The sequence below is a fragment of the Cetorhinus maximus genome, chromosome 1 (genome assembly GCF_964194155.1).
Source record: "Cetorhinus maximus chromosome 1, sCetMax3.hap1.1, whole genome shotgun sequence".
Lineage (NCBI taxonomy): Eukaryota > Metazoa > Chordata > Chondrichthyes > Lamniformes > Cetorhinidae > Cetorhinus > Cetorhinus maximus.
In genome coordinates this window covers 161,469,699-161,485,592 of record NC_135879.1, presented here as the reverse complement: position 1 = coordinate 161,485,592, position 15,894 = coordinate 161,469,699, and the positions used below count along the sequence as shown (strand labels likewise).

At 41.3% G+C, this 15,894-nt stretch overlaps 1 protein-coding gene across 4 annotated transcripts in view; it reads left to right on the top strand.

Moving 5' to 3' along the window:
• The window catches only part of ipo11 (importin 11), a 712,707-nt gene that overhangs the window by 288,207 nt on the left and 408,606 nt on the right, over positions 1-15,894 (top strand). For all 4 annotated transcript variants that reach the window (XM_078549030.1, XM_078549021.1, XM_078549038.1 and 1 more), the window contains one exon: positions 3,484-3,610. In XM_078549030.1, coding sequence (XP_078405156.1) covers positions 3,484-3,610 — 127 coding nt within the window. The remainder of the gene's footprint in view (positions 1-3,483; positions 3,611-15,894) is intronic.

Genomic DNA, 15,894 nt, shown 5'->3' with positions numbered 1-15,894 from the left:
AGCCTGGTGGCCGACAAACACATTTTTTCACATTTCAAAATGGCAACCACCTAGACCAAAACCGGTAGCTCATATTTTATACTCTGTATACAAATCAACCCAAGTTTTTTGGAAGGATTTTTCGAAGCTTCAAAGGTCAACTTATATGCTGTGATCTATGGTAACTGTTGTGCTGTACAGTCAATCTCCCTCTGGAACCCCCGCTGTTGCACACATTGCAGAACAATTGTAATATTTTGGCTATATTTGACCGCGTTATAGGGAGAATAGTAATCTGCACGTGTTGTGATGTTAGCAGCAAATATTAACTGGCATAAACTCTGCATTCTCGCCACTGAATCTATTTCCCTCTCCATCCACTCGTTACATTGAGTGAAACGTAATTTTATCCAATACTGCATATTTCCACTTCTGCATCATTCATGTCGTAGAACCTTATAGCACAGAAGGTCATGCCAGGTCCAGGTCTGCCCCTTCTTCAGCACCACTGCTGCTGAAACCTTTATCTCCATGCTTATGTCATCTCTAAACTTCATTATTCAAGAGCCCCTTTTCCCAGCTTCTCATTTTGCATGAACTCTCAACTTATCCAGCTTACTGTACCTTGCCCTGCACCCTGTTCCTTCCTTTGTCCTTTTCATTGATTTAGTCCGGCTGCTACTCTTCCAGCATATTAAATTTAAAATCCTTGCTGCTATCTTCCCAGCTTTCCACTTCTCTGTTTCTTCTAAAAAAAACATCTCTAAGCTCATATTTCTAACAGAGCTGGTTAGTCCAAGCTTCAGTGAGCTTGAGCAAAACATTAGCAAGACAGGAGTATATTTTATACTGTTATGTGCAGATAGGTTCTAGTGTGAAACGAATGATTGCACCTGGAGCTCTGCCTCAGGTGGCCTTTTCTGCATGGGTCAGCATGCACACAGGAATTTCTGTTGTGAATGGTTTTAAGGAATGTTTTTGTAATAATTGTGGACTGCTAGGAATATTTTGTATATAGGATACCCTGGACACATCCTGTCATATTTTGGGATTTTTGACCATTTTTTTCAGTGTATTTGGAAAAAGGTGAAATTTAAATATTGGGTTTGCGTTAACATTATGCCAAGGCCAGCACTTAGTGGTCATCCCTAGTTGCCCTGGAGAGCTTTCATTTATTAGTAATGATATTTAGCTAGTTTCCTTTTGTAATAAAAAATAATTAATTTGCCAATTTTATCCTAGGCTTTATTTTTATTTACACTTCTTATCTCACCATCTATGGAACTAGCTAATGTTCTTTGGAATTTTCAGACAATTTTGCTTTAAACTCTTTGTCACTTTGACGATAGCCATTTCAATACTTTGGCAGGGGTGGAAACCTGATTGGAGCAATTTAAACATGGGAGCTGAGGAAAAGAGCAAAATTGAAAGGGAGGGGGATGGAATTTGAGGCTGGGTAACCGTTTACAGTATCACCTAACATGGAGAGCTGTGAATTTAAGCTGGGTGGCTAGTTTAGTGGCATATGAGTCGAGACAACAGCAGAATAGTTTTATGGGCAAGATGAGCTTGGGGAAAGAATTGGAACATCTATGGTGTTCTCTTGGTTGCAAGCAAGTCTCATTTGCAGATGGTCAGGGCCCTGCATGAAAATGAGTTGGCATTTTTATAGAACGGTGTGGTTATATAAGTGTTGGGAGCAACATCAGCAGTAATGTGCAGTTAAATAGCATCACTTATGCAGTAGAACCTCCCATGATGATTTACATGAGTTTAATGAGAGAAAATGAATACTAGGCAATAAATTAGGACTGATGATGAAAAGCTTTGCCAAAGAGATTTTAAACAGCATCTTAAAGAAAGGGAGGAAAGTGGACAGGCGGAGTCGTTTTGGATGAAATACTAGTGCTTAGGATCTAGACGGCTAGTTAAGGCCACCACTGATGCAGCAACAAAAGTGGCAGATTTATTAGAGGCCAGAGTGAAGGAACGCAGAAAACTTGGAGGCTGGTAGGATAGGAAAGAACAAGGCAATATTATACCCTTGTTCAAAAAAGGGTGTTAGATAAGACCAGCAACTATTATCCAGCCAGTTTGACTTCAGTGGTGGGGAAACTTCGAGAAGCAATAATTTGGGACAAAATTAATAGGCACATGGGCAAATGCACATTAATTAACGAAACCCAGCATGGTTTTTTTTGTTAAGGGAAAATCATGTTTAACTAACTTCCTTGAGCATTTTGATGGTGACAGAGAGGGTTGATGAGCACAATGCGATTGATGTGATGTATATGGATTTCCAAGAAGGCAGTTGATACAGTGCTGCACAACAGACTTGTGAGCAAAGTAATAACTCATCGAACAAAAGGCACCCCCTGCCGTCTCCTTCCCCACCACTCCCTTCTCTCTTGCTCCCTCCTCCCTTGCCTATTGACCCCCCTTGCCTGCCCGCCTCGCTTGCCTGCTGCCCCCTCCCTTGCCCGCCGCCCCCACCTCCCTTGCCTGCTGCCCCCCACCCTCCGGCCTCCCTTGCGTGACCAATCTGTTTCAGTAGCTTGCTGTAAACTCATTCTCTCCTGCATATGTTATGGCAGGTCTTTGAGATGCCAATACTGGACAGTGTTGTGATTGAGATCCATTACCTCTTCGTAGACAAATCCCAGTGCTTTCTTCTTCATCAGCCAAGGCTCCATCTGCTCTTTTGCTTCCTGCTGAACTGACTCCTGCCTCCCAACCCAGGCAACATTTTCACATTCCTGTTTCTCGCATTGTGCAGCACCTCCTGGATAGTCTCTTCACTGTATTTGAAAATATAAAACTCCTGTTTTCTTATGAGGCAAAGTGTTGGCAGAGATTCCTCGAATTGACATTTTCCTTAGACGATGATGAGATTATGCTACAGACCTTTATAAAGGACTTGATAAATTCCTGAGTGATATTGGGCAGTGTCCTGTCTCGTGATGCAAGTTGGCAACCCCATGTCCCTTTGAGTTCGCTTGGTTGATTTAATGAATTCTGGAAGAACTTTATCTCATATTTTCCCTCCAAAAGGAGTTTGTTACGGAAGGTTGGGAGGGCATGTGTGAGGTAATGGATGGAGTTTGCACTAATGTTATTTCTTCTGTTCTCATAACTTCCAGATGAATGAGTGCACATTAAACTTACCATATTGGAAGTCAAGTGCGTTCTTGTGTTAATCAAGCTTTCCAAGATTTATAGTCAAGTGCATAGGGTGTAAGTAAAAATGTAGTGGCCATTCGCTGTTCAGCTACATTCAAAGAGAAATCAGACCTGGATTGTACTTTTAATTTTCATCAACTGACTAGGAGTGCGTTCAATCATTCCAGAAATAGATCATGGAGCAGCAACTAAATGAATCTAGCAGCTTTTGTTAGTATTTGTTGTTCGTGTATTGTTCATTAAAGTTAATTTTGTTAACTTGTTTTATTAAAACATTTTTAATAGGTTGCTAATATGTAATTGCTTGTTTTTTTTGATGTACAGATACAAACTTATTCGGCGGAGGGTGATTTGGTTGATTGGTCAATGGATCTCTGTAAAATTTAAATCTGAATTAAGACCAATGTTATATGAGGCTATCCTTAATCTCATGCAGGACCAAGACCGTGTGGTATGTTTCCAAATTACAATTTATATTTTCAGAACTACTTACTTTCTTTGGAGACTTTAAGTTTGTAGTAAATATTTATTTCTAACACATTGGCATGTTTTTTGGTGGCCATCAAATTAAGGAACATGATGATGTATGGACAAAAACAGAATTACCTGGAAAAACTCAGCAGGTCTGGCAGCATTGGTGGAGAAGAAATCAGTTAACGTTTCGAGCCTTCACGGCCCTTCGGCAGAACTGAAGCATAGTTAGGAGAGGGGTGAAATATAAGCTGGTTTAAGGTGGGGGGAGAGAGAAGTTGAGGGTGTGGTGATTGTGGAACGTTAACGTTAAACGTTAACTGATTTCTTCTCCACCGATGCTGCCAGACCTGCTGAGTTTTTCCAGGTAATTCTGTTTTTGTTTTGGATTTCCAGCATCCGCAGTAGCTTTTAGCTTTTTGTTTTAATAATGATGTATGGAGAGTTTGTTCAAACTGGAGTTCTATGTTAGGGCAGAAGTCTTTGAATCTTTCTATTTGCTGAGAGCTCCTCTTTGCCGATGCACACCCCAAGTGCCCACTCCTTTTTAAGAAAAAATGGGGGTGAAATTCATCTTTGCTGGCAGTGCAAAATGGGTGATAGTGAATTGGGAGGCTGCCTTATACCATATCCAGTTTTCTTTTCCATAGAAATCAACAATTGAGAATGGTGTTAAATCCATGACGAGTCCATTTATTGCTTCTGGTGAAACCCAATTTCACCCCTGTATTTTTGTAAGAAGATTTTATTTTCTTAGCAAACACAATATATTGCTTGAGGCGGAAAAGAAGATAAATAGAACAGTGCCACTATTAAAAAACTTGAGGATACTTGAACACAAAAGGACAGTTGATGGCTCCCACATACCTTTTTGAGTAGACTGAGTCACTATGCTAGTGCACAATTTGTGAAAACTTGGCTTTATTTTGGAGAGTTTCAACTGCAAATCAATATCTGCTCGTAAGTGTCTTCTGTTTTTGATGCAAGCAACTAAAGAAAATCCCCCAGATATGTTGATGCAAACTGGTCAAGTATTTCAACTGCTCTTTGCGACATACAAGAAATTCTTTTTGAATTGAGAGCAGAACTAATCAAAAGGCATGACTATAAAACCCTCTCTCAAAACAGTAATCAGCAATGTCAATCAAATTTTCCTTTAGATTTGAATCAGTCTTGGCTTTTTTTTTTAACAAAGCCGTTTGAAATGTATTTCGAATGCAGGCAAATCCTGCAATTTATTTACATCTCAGGAAAATATTTACTGAATTTTGTACAAGGCCGATATTTCCTCAATTACATTTTTAGCTTCTAGTACGTGGGAGTTTGCAAACCATAATAACAGAACAATGTTGGAAATGTAGTTGCATTGTTTTGCAGCACATAGCTATTAATCAGTAGCTCTTTTTGCAAAGTTTTTTATGGCAAAGCTTTGTACTTTTTCATGCTTGATGAAATGTTACAGTTTTCACTTCGCAAAGTAAGGTTAAGTTTGTTGAGCCTTTCAAATAGATCACCCAAATGCCCAGTAAAACCTGTAAGCACTGGCTGAGGAAAGCATGAAGTGGTGATTGTGTCAGTTAAAGACATGCAACACTCCTTGAGTTTCCATGTTCTTTATAAAACATTACCATGAGATGCCTTCAAACTTTTTTGATTCAACCGAAAGGACTGTTAAAGAGAGAGAACTTTTGTTTCAAAGAATCTCTGCTTACTTTGGGGGGTAGGATGTTTGGTCTTCAAGAGCGTTTTAGGTTACTTGGTTTCATGCTCTACTGAGCAATGACTTCAGCAGTGGTTGATTTTTGTCAGAACCAGTAAATTCTAGCAAGAGCCATCTTGCGGACTGCAAGTGATATTTTGAAAAGGTATTGCTTATCTGATGGATGTCTGCAGCTGTCAAGAATGCTACCTCACCCCACCTCCCTTCTATTATATGGTAGACTGACAATTAAAAGTGCAAATTCCTTTTTAAGTTTTCAAGAAACTGAGGAAACTGAAGTTTAACTTCAAAGAGATATTCACACTGATGCAACCGTGCATTGGGTGACCTAAGTACAATGTGTGGATGTTTGAATTCCTGCTGATTTCTAAAAGTAGAAATTATTCCAATCAGAGCTGCTGCTTGTGCATAGTAACCAATAACTGGTCCAATTTGTGCTGCTAGAAATCAGCAAGGATTTAAACACGTGCACTGTGCTAAGATCACACTGCGCGAGGCTGCATCAGAGTGTACTTTTTCTTTGAATTTAGGCTTACGTTTACGCCAATTTCTTCAAAAATAAAGAAATTTAGATTTGATGCGCCTTCTTTGGTTATGTGGGGGTACATCAAACATCCTTCCTTCTCAGTCAACGCGTTCTCCTCACTCCTGCCCACATCAATATCCTTGTCATGTTCCCCTCCCCCCAGTTTTGGAATCATTGTGAGAGGGAACAAAATATTTCATTTTAAAAACTCTTTAGCACCATCAAATATAGTCCTATGTTGTGTGCAGAGTAGACTTCTCCATATTTTCCTAACTTTGCACTAGTGCTGCAGTGGAAATTTCACATGGGTTATTCATGACATGGATACAAAATTGGCTGAGTGACAGGAAACAGAGTAGTGGTTAATGGAGAATGGCACTAGGTGAATTGCTTATTCAGAAAGCTGGTGCCAGCATGATGGGCCAGTTGGCATCCTGCGCTGTAATGATTCTGTGATGACTCTGTTAAATTGTGAACAACTTTGTGAACTTGCTCCCCACCCCCCCAGGAACTGCATTTGAATTCGGTCAAATGTTTGCTACTTACTGCCATCAAGAGACAAATGTGACAAACCTTCTGTCCCTGCTTCTGAGTGAAATCCATTTTGCCAATCTTAGTCCAGTTCTCAACAGACACAAGTTCACAAAACATAAATACTCAGAATTTAGCACTAGGCTTCTCTTGTGTGCTTTCTTGTTGTCGCCTGGAAAGGAGCAAAACGGGGAAAAAAACAGACTAGGGAGAAAGTGTGATTCAAATATTTCATAAACATCCAGTAACCTGAGGTAGCAGTTTTGCCATTGACTTAAGAAGTGAATGTTTTGCATCTTTTGCTTATAATTTATTTTTTAAAATCATCTATTTAAATTAATTTAGACCATAAGACATAGGAGCAAAAATTAGGCCATTCGGCCCATCGAGTCTGCTCCACCATTCAATCATGGTTGATAAGTTTCTCAACCCCATTCTCCCGCCTTCTCCCCATAACCTTTGATCCCCTTACCAATCAAGAACCTATCCATCTTGGTCTTAAATACACTCAATGACCTGGTCTCCACAGCCTTCTGTGGCAATGAATTCCATAGATTCACCACTCTCTGGCTAAAGAAGTTGCTCCTCATCTCTGTTCTAAAAGGTCTTCCCTTTACTCTGAGGCTGTGCCCTCGGGTCCTAGTCTCTCCTGCTAATGGAAACATCTTCCCCACGTCCGCTCTATCCAGGCCTTTTAGTATTCTGTAAGTTTCAATCAGATCCCCCCCCATATCCTTCTAAACTTCATCGAGTATAGACCCAGAGTCCTCAAACGTTCCTCATATATTAAGCCTTTCATTCCTGGGATCGTTCTCGTGAACCTCCTCTGGACCCTCTCCAGGGCCAGCACATCCTTCTTGAGATACGGGGCCCAAAATTGCTAACAATATTCTAAATGTGGTCTGACCAGAGCCTTATAAAGCCTCAGCAGCACATCCCTGCTTTTATATTCTAGTCCTCTCGAAATAAATGCCAACATTGCATTTGCCTTCCTAACTACCGCGTCAACCTGCAAGTTAACCTTAAGAGAATCCTGGACTAGGACTCCCAAGTCCCTTTGCACTCCAGATTTCTGAATTCTCTCCCCATTTAGAAAATAGTCTATGCCTCTATTCTTCCTACCAAAGTGCATGACCTCACACTTCCCCACATTGTATTCCATCTGCCACTTCTTTGCCCATTCTCCTAACCTGTCCAAATCCTTCTGCAGCCTCCCCGCCTCCTCAATACTACCTGTCCCTCCACCTATCTTTGTATCATCTGCAAACTTAGCCAGGATGCTCTCAGTTCCTTCATCTAGATCATTAATGTATAAAGTGAAAAGTTGTGGTCCCAACACTGACCCCTGCGGAACTCCAGTAGTCACCGGCCGCCATCCTGAGAAGGACCCCCTTATCCCCACTCTCTGTCTCCTGCCAGACAGCCAATCTTCTATCCATGCTAGTACCTTGCCTCTAACACCATGGGCTCTTATCTTACTGAGCAGCCTCCTGTGCGGCACCTTGTCAAAAGCCTTCTGGAAGTCCAAGTAGATAACATCCATTGGCTCTCCTTTGTCTAACCTACTCGTTACCTCCTCAAAGAATTCTAACAGATTTGTCAGGCATGACCTCCCCTTGATGAAACCATGCTGACTTTGCCCGATTTTACCATGCACTTCCAAGTATTCTGAAATCTCATCCTTTTTTTGTAACTACTGCACAGAAGAAGAAATAATTCCATTTTCTCTCTTTTCGACAAAGTATATTCGCAAATATTTTATGAAGCCATTGTGTGTTGAGTGTGCATCTTCATATATTGTGAGGGTATTATATTAAATGTTTGTTCACACTTACAGTGTATATTCTAATACACATTTTATGAAACAATTGTGCACTAATTGCACAGTGGCTGCAGGAGGGATGCATTAATAAATCCAGGTTTCTCATAGTGATGTGCTGGCATTGAAAGCATTGAGAGTCAGGGTGTTGAGATAGATCAAGATAATAAGAAATAGGAACAGGAGCAGGCCATTCAATCCATTGAGCCTGCTCTGCCATTCAATAAGATCATGGCTGATCTCATTGTGGCTTTGAGCCCACTTTCCTGCCTGCCACCAATAACTTCTGACTCCTTTGTAGAACAAAAATCTGTCCACCTCAGCCTTGAATATATTCAATGACCCAGCCTCCACTGCTCTCTGTGGAAGAGTATTCCAAAGATTAACGACCCTCTGAGAGAAAACAATTCCTCCTCCTCTCCATCTTAAATGAAAGATCCCTTATTTTTAAACTCTGCCCTCTTATTCCAGATTCCCCCAGGAGGGGAAACATTCTCTTAGCATCTATCCTGTCAAACCCCCTTAGGATTGTATGTTTCAACAAGATCATCTTTCATTCTTCTAAACCCCAAAGGGAATAGGCCCAACCATGTCAACCTTTTCTCACGAGACAACTCCTTCAACCCAGGAATCAGCCTAGTGAACCTTTTCTGAACGGCTTCCGATGCAAGCATCTCTCTCCTTAAGTACAGAGATAAAAACTGCACACACTACTTTAGTAGGTGTGGTCTCACCAATGTACTGTACAGTTGCAGCAAGACTCTCCCATTTTTATACTCCATTCCCCTTGCAATGAAGACTGGCATTTACTGTAATTACTTGCATGCTAACTTAATTTATTCTTTGATAGGATATGGGCATTGCTGGCAAGTCCATAATTTGTTGCCTATTCCTAATTGCCCTTGAACTGAATGGCTAACTAGGCTATTTCAAAGGGCAGTTTGGATCTGGAGTCGTATGTAGGCCAGGTCAGGTAATGATGGCAGTTTCTTTCCCTAAGGGAAATTAGTGATGCAGATGGGTTTTTATGACAATTGTTTCATGGTTACCATTACTGATACGAGCTTTAAATTCCAGACTCTTGTGATTGAATTTGAATTTGAAATTGAATTTACATTCCACCAGTTGCCATGGTGGGATTTGCATTGTGTTCCCAGACCATAAGTCTGGTCCTGTGGATTACTACCCCAGTGACACTTCTGTTGTGCCACCATCTTCCCTACTTTTGATGATTCATGTATAAGAGTGCCCAGATTTCTCTCTACTGCAGCATTCTGCAGTCTTTTTCCATTTAAGTAGCATTCTAGTTTAAAATTCTTCCTGCCAAAGTGACAACCTCACATTTTCCCACACCTCTGTCATTTCCTTGTTTACCACGTTATGGACAGGGAGAGATGAAAGAGTTGTTTTTCTTTTTTCACCTCTTAGCTGACTGAAGACAGATGTGTTTTAAAAGAAAAAAAAGTGAGAAAAACGGACAAATGGCAGGTTTTCTTGTAAGTTGTTCAAAAGAAAGATAAATGTTTATTATTCAGTACCTGAACGTATTCGCAACCTTACCCACTCATTCATACAGATGTGCACACTCAAGATAAGATTGTGATTAACAAACGTAGCGTGCACTTTGATCTTAAAAGTGACAAGCAAAGTGGATAATGGGGATCCTGTAGATGTAGTATATCTGGACTTCCAGAAGGCCTTTGATAAAGTGCCGCACAATAGATTAATGCACAAGATAAGATCATATACAGTTAGGGGTAATATATTAACTTGGATAGAGGACTGGCTAACCAACAGAAATCAGAGAGTCGGGATAAATGGGTCTTTTTCTGGATTGCAAGCTGTAACTAGTGGGGCGCCAAAGGGTTCGGCCCTTGGGCCCCAACTATTTACAATCTATATGAATGACTTGGATTCAGGGATAGAAGGTACTATAGCTAAATTTGCAGATGACACCAAAATAGGTGGGAAAGTAAGTTGCAATGAAGAAATAAGAAATTTACAAATGGATATGGACAGGTAAGGTGAATGGGCCAAAATTTGGCAGATGGAGTTTAACATGGATAAGTGTGAGGTTATCCATTTTGGTCAGAAGAATAAAAAGGCAACTTATCATTTAAATGGAGAGAAACTTCAGAATGCTTCAGTGCTGCAGAGGGATCTGGGTGTCCTCGTGCATGAATCGCTGAAAGCTAGTATGCAGGTACAGCAGGTAATAAGGAAGGCAAATGGGATTTTGGCATTTATTGCTAAAGGAGTAGAGTATAAAAATAGGGAAGTGTTGTTGCAACTGTACAAGGCATTGGTGAGACCGCACCTGGAGTACTGTGCACAGTTTTGGTCCCCTTACTTGAGGAAGGATGTAGTTGCATTGGAGGCGGTTCAGAGGAGGTTCACTAGATTGATTCCAGAGATGTGGGGCTTGTCTTATGAGGAAAGATTGAGCAGTTTAGGCCTAGACTCACTAGAGTTTAGAAGGATGAGAGGAGATCTAATTGAGGTATATAAGATGCTAAAGGGGATAGAAAAGTAGATGTGGAGCAGATGTTTCCCCTTGTGGGGCATTCTAGAACGAGAGGCCATAGTTTTAGGCTAAGGGGTGGTAGATTTAAATCAGAGAGGAGGAGGAATTACTTTTCTCAAAGGGTCGTGAATCTGTGGAATTCACTACCTCAGAGTGCAGTGGATGCCGGGACGCTGAATAAATTTGAGGAGACAGATTTTTAATTAGTAATGGGTTGAAAGGTTATGGGGAGAGGGTGGGAAATTGTTAGTTGAGGCTGAAATGAGATCAACCATGATCGTAATGAATGGCAGGGCAGGCTGTAGGGGCTGAATTGCTTACTCCTGCTCCTAGTTCTTAAGTTCTTATGTACTCCTCCTGAGATGAAGTGATGAAACATTGCAGGTTTGTGATTCCTTTCTGGCCCACTGAATAATAAAGCCTGGAGATCTAAGAAGACTAATTTGTTTGCAGGAGCAGGTTTGTCTTGCTCCACTCCAGTCAGATGAAGCTCTGCAGCGAAAATATAGCCGAGTTCCTCAGAGAGGTAAAGGTCAAGCTGAATTCTCTACCTGCTGATGGTTCTTAGGTAGGGTGCTGTTCTGCCACTGGTCTGGATCTTTCTCCCTTGCTGCTCCCAAAAGTGTGCCTTATTAAATGTCCTTATCAAAGACCTACTTTCTGTCCATTGTCCTTACGAATGGCTTCTGATGAGTAGACCGTTGTCAAACAATGGGGTGCAAATTTCACCATTCATATGCCATTGTCATTGCATAAGGTTTTTTTACACCCATTCTCTGATTTCAGCTCCTAAGCTGAAAAGCCTGCAAGCAGTATTGTGAAAACAGTTTTTAATTATTTGGAGAACAGCAGCTAATAATCACAGGAAAGGCCTATTGCATTTCAATGACTTCTCAAAGATGTGTCCCAAAAGCTCGTTTGTATTTTAATAACTTGTCCAGACATGAAAGTTAGTCCAGGGGCCTTGTGTAGGTCCAGGTGTATTGACAAGAAAGAAAAGATCACCTGACCTCTCACATCCATTTTACTTTAAAGTGCCCATTTCGAATTTATACTCCATAAACCCATATTACATGAGCATGACATCTAGTCGTAATTCCCTAGTCTCTTTCTCTACGGGACCAATGCTCACCTTGCTAATCTTTTTGCTTTTATATACCTGTAGAAGCCTATTATGCCTGTTCTTATATTTCTTGCTCGTTTTCTCTCATACTCCAATTTCTCCCTCTTATTTTTGTTTTAAGCATACTTTGCCAATCTTTTCTCAATCTTCTGGCCAGCTACTAATCTTTGCAGCTTTGTATGTCTTTTCTTTCAATTTGATACAATCCTTTACTTCCTTAGTTAACTATCATGGTGCACCCTTCTTGTAGAGTCTTTGTTTCTCAATGGAATATATCTTGTTGAGAGTTATGAAATACCTCCTTAACTGTCTGCCACTGCTTCTCTACTGTCTTACTTTTTAACCTTTTTTTCCATTCCACTTTAGCCAATTCTATCTTTATACCTCTGTAATTGCCTTTCTGTAAGTTTAAAGATCTAGTTTCATAACCATGTTTCTTATCCTCTAACTGAATGTGAAATTCTGGCGTGTTATGATCTCAAGAGGATCCTATACTTTGCGGTCATTAATTAATACTGCCTGATTGCACGTTATCAGGTCTGAAATAGCCTGCTCCCTGATTGGTTCCAGAACATAGAGTTCTTTTAAAAAAAACTGTGCCGCATGCGCTCTATGAACTCATCCTCCTAGCTATCTTTGCCAAAAGGTAGTCTGGATGTTGGAAGTGTGAAATAAAAACAGAAAATGCTGGAAATGTTAATCTGTGGAGACCATTAATGTTTCAGGTTGATGACCTTGCATCAGAACTAGAAGCACTTTGCAGAATAACAGATTCTATGCAAGATAAAAGCAAAAAACTGTGGATGCTGGAAATCCAAAATAAAAATACCTGGAAAAACTCAGGTCTGACAGCATCTGCGGAGAGGAACACAGTTAATGTTTCGAGTCCATATGACTCTTCCACATGACTAAGGAAAAATAGAAAAGAGGTGAAATATAAGCTGGTTTAAGGGGTGGGTGGGACAAGTAGAGCTGGATAGAGGTCCAATGATAGGTGGAGGTAGCCAAAATATGTCAGATAAAAGGACAAAGAGGTGTTGAAGGTGGTGATATTATCTAAGGAATGTGCTAATAGGTGACATTAAGGGTAGAAAGCCGGACGAGCAAGGTACAGATAGCCCTAGTGGGGGTGGGGTGGGGGAAAGGGATCGAAATAGGCTAAAAGGTAGAGATAAAACAATGGATGGAAATACATTTAAAAATAATGAAAATAGGTGGGAAAAGAAAATTCAGTCCAGAAGGCTGTAAAGTGCCTAGTCGGAAGATGAGGTGTTGTTCCTCCAGTTTGTGTTGAGCTTCACTGGAACAATGCAGCAGGCCAAGGTTGGACATGTGGGCATGAGAGCAGGGTGGAGTGCTGAAATGGCAAGCGACAGGGAGGTCTGGGTCATGCTTGCGGATAGACCAAAGGTGTTCCTCAAAGCGGTCACCCAGTCTGCGTTTGGTCTCTCCAATGTAGAGGAAACCGCATTGGGAGCAGCGAATGCAGTAGACTAAATTGAGGGAAGTGCAAGTGAAATGCTGCTTCACTTGAAAGGAGTGTTTGGGCCCTTGGACGGTGAGGAGAGGGGAAGTAAAGGGGCAGGTGTTGCACCTTCTGCGGTTGCATGGGAAGGTGCCGTGGGAGGGGGTTGAGGTGTAGGGGGTGATGGAAGATTGGACCAGGGTGTCCCAGAGGGAACGATCCCTGCGGAATGCCGCCAGGGTGGGTGAAGGGAAGATGTGTTTGGTAGTGGCATCATGCTGGAGTTGGTGGAAATGGCGGAGGATGATCCTTTGAATGCGGAGGCTGGTGGGGTGATAAGTGGGGACAAGGGGGACCCTATCATGTTTCTGGGAGGGAGAAGAAGGTGTGAGGGCGGATGCGCGGGAGATGGGCCGGACATGGGGATTTCTATGCAAGGCCTGGAAAGGAGGAGGAGAGGAAGAAAACAAAAAAAGGCGGCATGCAGAAAGCAGGAAAGGTTAAATATTAAATGGGATAATGGTGATGATTCTGCTATTCCCATTTACACCTCCTCTAGATCTATCTATCTATTTTTCTACATTTCCTTTTGCTTTGCACCATCATTTCTTTTGTCACTTAATTACCCCTCCCTTCCACCTTTTCAATTTTTTCCTCCCACCTCTCCTTGCATTGTTTAAATCCGGTGACATCTCTAAGTGCTAATCTTAATTAGACCTGGGAGTGTAGCCCAGCATATTGATAGTCATGTTATTTGGAGTCAATGTTCATGCCCTGCGGGTGAGGCATTCTGGTGAGGACATTATTTTGTGCTGATTTTGCCTCCAGTAATTGGCCATAAAAAGGTAGGCATTTCCACACTTCCATGTGTAGAGTAAATAATACTCATTTCGGTTTGTCTCCAACCCCCATATTATTGACATGTTTGATATTGGGAGGATTGCTGTCCAGCACAGAGGACAGCTTAGTTTGTAATGAGAGTTGTGCTAACCTGTTTAATGGATGGGTCCCTTCATAATCAGTGGGTCGACAAGCACTGTGTTGGAATTAGAAGACCAGTCCTCCTCGTGATGGTTTCCTGGACTGCTGTTCAAAATGGTTAGATGTGGAGGTGTGGCAACAGAAAGAATGACCCAGATCTTTCTGTCAAGGATGAAACTGTGGCTTATGCCGCTGGCTGCTGTTAGAAGTGCATTCTGCCCTTTTTTGTTGGCTACAGCAGGAACTTGCTTTCCTGACTGCAGGGTGGATCGAACGATGAGGTAATTCGTGAGGCATCGGGTGAGGCACAACTCCAGCAAAACCATCCCCCTTTGACATAATGAGCTGAAATCAGATCCCATGAAGTTAGCTCTTAAGTTCAATGACTTTTAAGTGTCTGCAGTTGCTTTTAATTACTTTCAAGTATTTACAGATGTTTACAAGTGCTTTTATCGACTTCGAAATCATAGATTCAGAGTCATTTATGATGCAGAAGGAGATCATTCAGCCCAACGTCTATTATGTCTCCCTGCAGAGCAATCCAGTGAGTCCCAATATCTTGCTCAATCCCAGTAGCCCTGCCAGTTTATTTCTCTCAAGTGCCCATACAATTTCCTTTTGAAATCATTGATTGTTTCCGCTTCCACTATCCTTGTGGGCACCGACTTCCAGGTGATTACCATTCACTGTGTAAAAAAGTTCTTCCTCACATTCCCCCTGCATCTCCCTTATCCAAAATCTTAATTCTATGTCCCCAAATACTTATACCATTAGCTAATGGGAAGTTTTTCCTTGTCTACCTCTACTTCATGTATCAAATTTCCCCCAGTGTCCTTTGCTCCAAGGAGAACAACCACATCCTTTCCAACCTAACCTTATAATTAAACGTACCCATCCCTGGAATTATTCTGGTAAACCCCCTCCACATCCTCTCAAGGACCTTCACATCTTTTCAAGAGTGTGATGACCAAAACTGAATGTAATATCTAGTTGTGGCCTAACCAGAGCTTTATCACGGTTCATCATAACTTACCTGCATTTGTACTCAATACTTCTATTTATGAAACCCACAACTCCATGTGCTTTGCTAACTACTTTCCCCATATGTCCTGCTACCTTCAAAGATCGATGCACATGCGTTCCCAGGTCCTTCTGCTCCTGCACAATCTTTAGAATTATGTCATTGAGTTTATATTGTTTTTCCCTATCCCTTGTGCCAAATGCATCAACTTACACTTCCCCTGTATTAAATTCCAGCTGGCACTTGTCTGCCTATTCTGCTAGCCAATCAATGTCCTGTTGGAGTCAATTAGTAAGATCCTCACTGTTTGCTACTCATCCAAGTTTGGCATCATCGGCAAATTTTGAAATTTTATTCTGTATTCCAAGATCCAAGTCATATATGTAGCAAAAAAGGCAGTGGTCCTAGCACTGACCTTTGGGGAGCACCACAGTTTACCGCCCTCCAGTCTGAAAAACATGCACACTGATATTTGTGCTTGTAGCTCAACAACCTTATTCAACACTGAGTGTTTATGGTGTGTAGATTGTAATCCTGTCTTTGCATTTTCATAG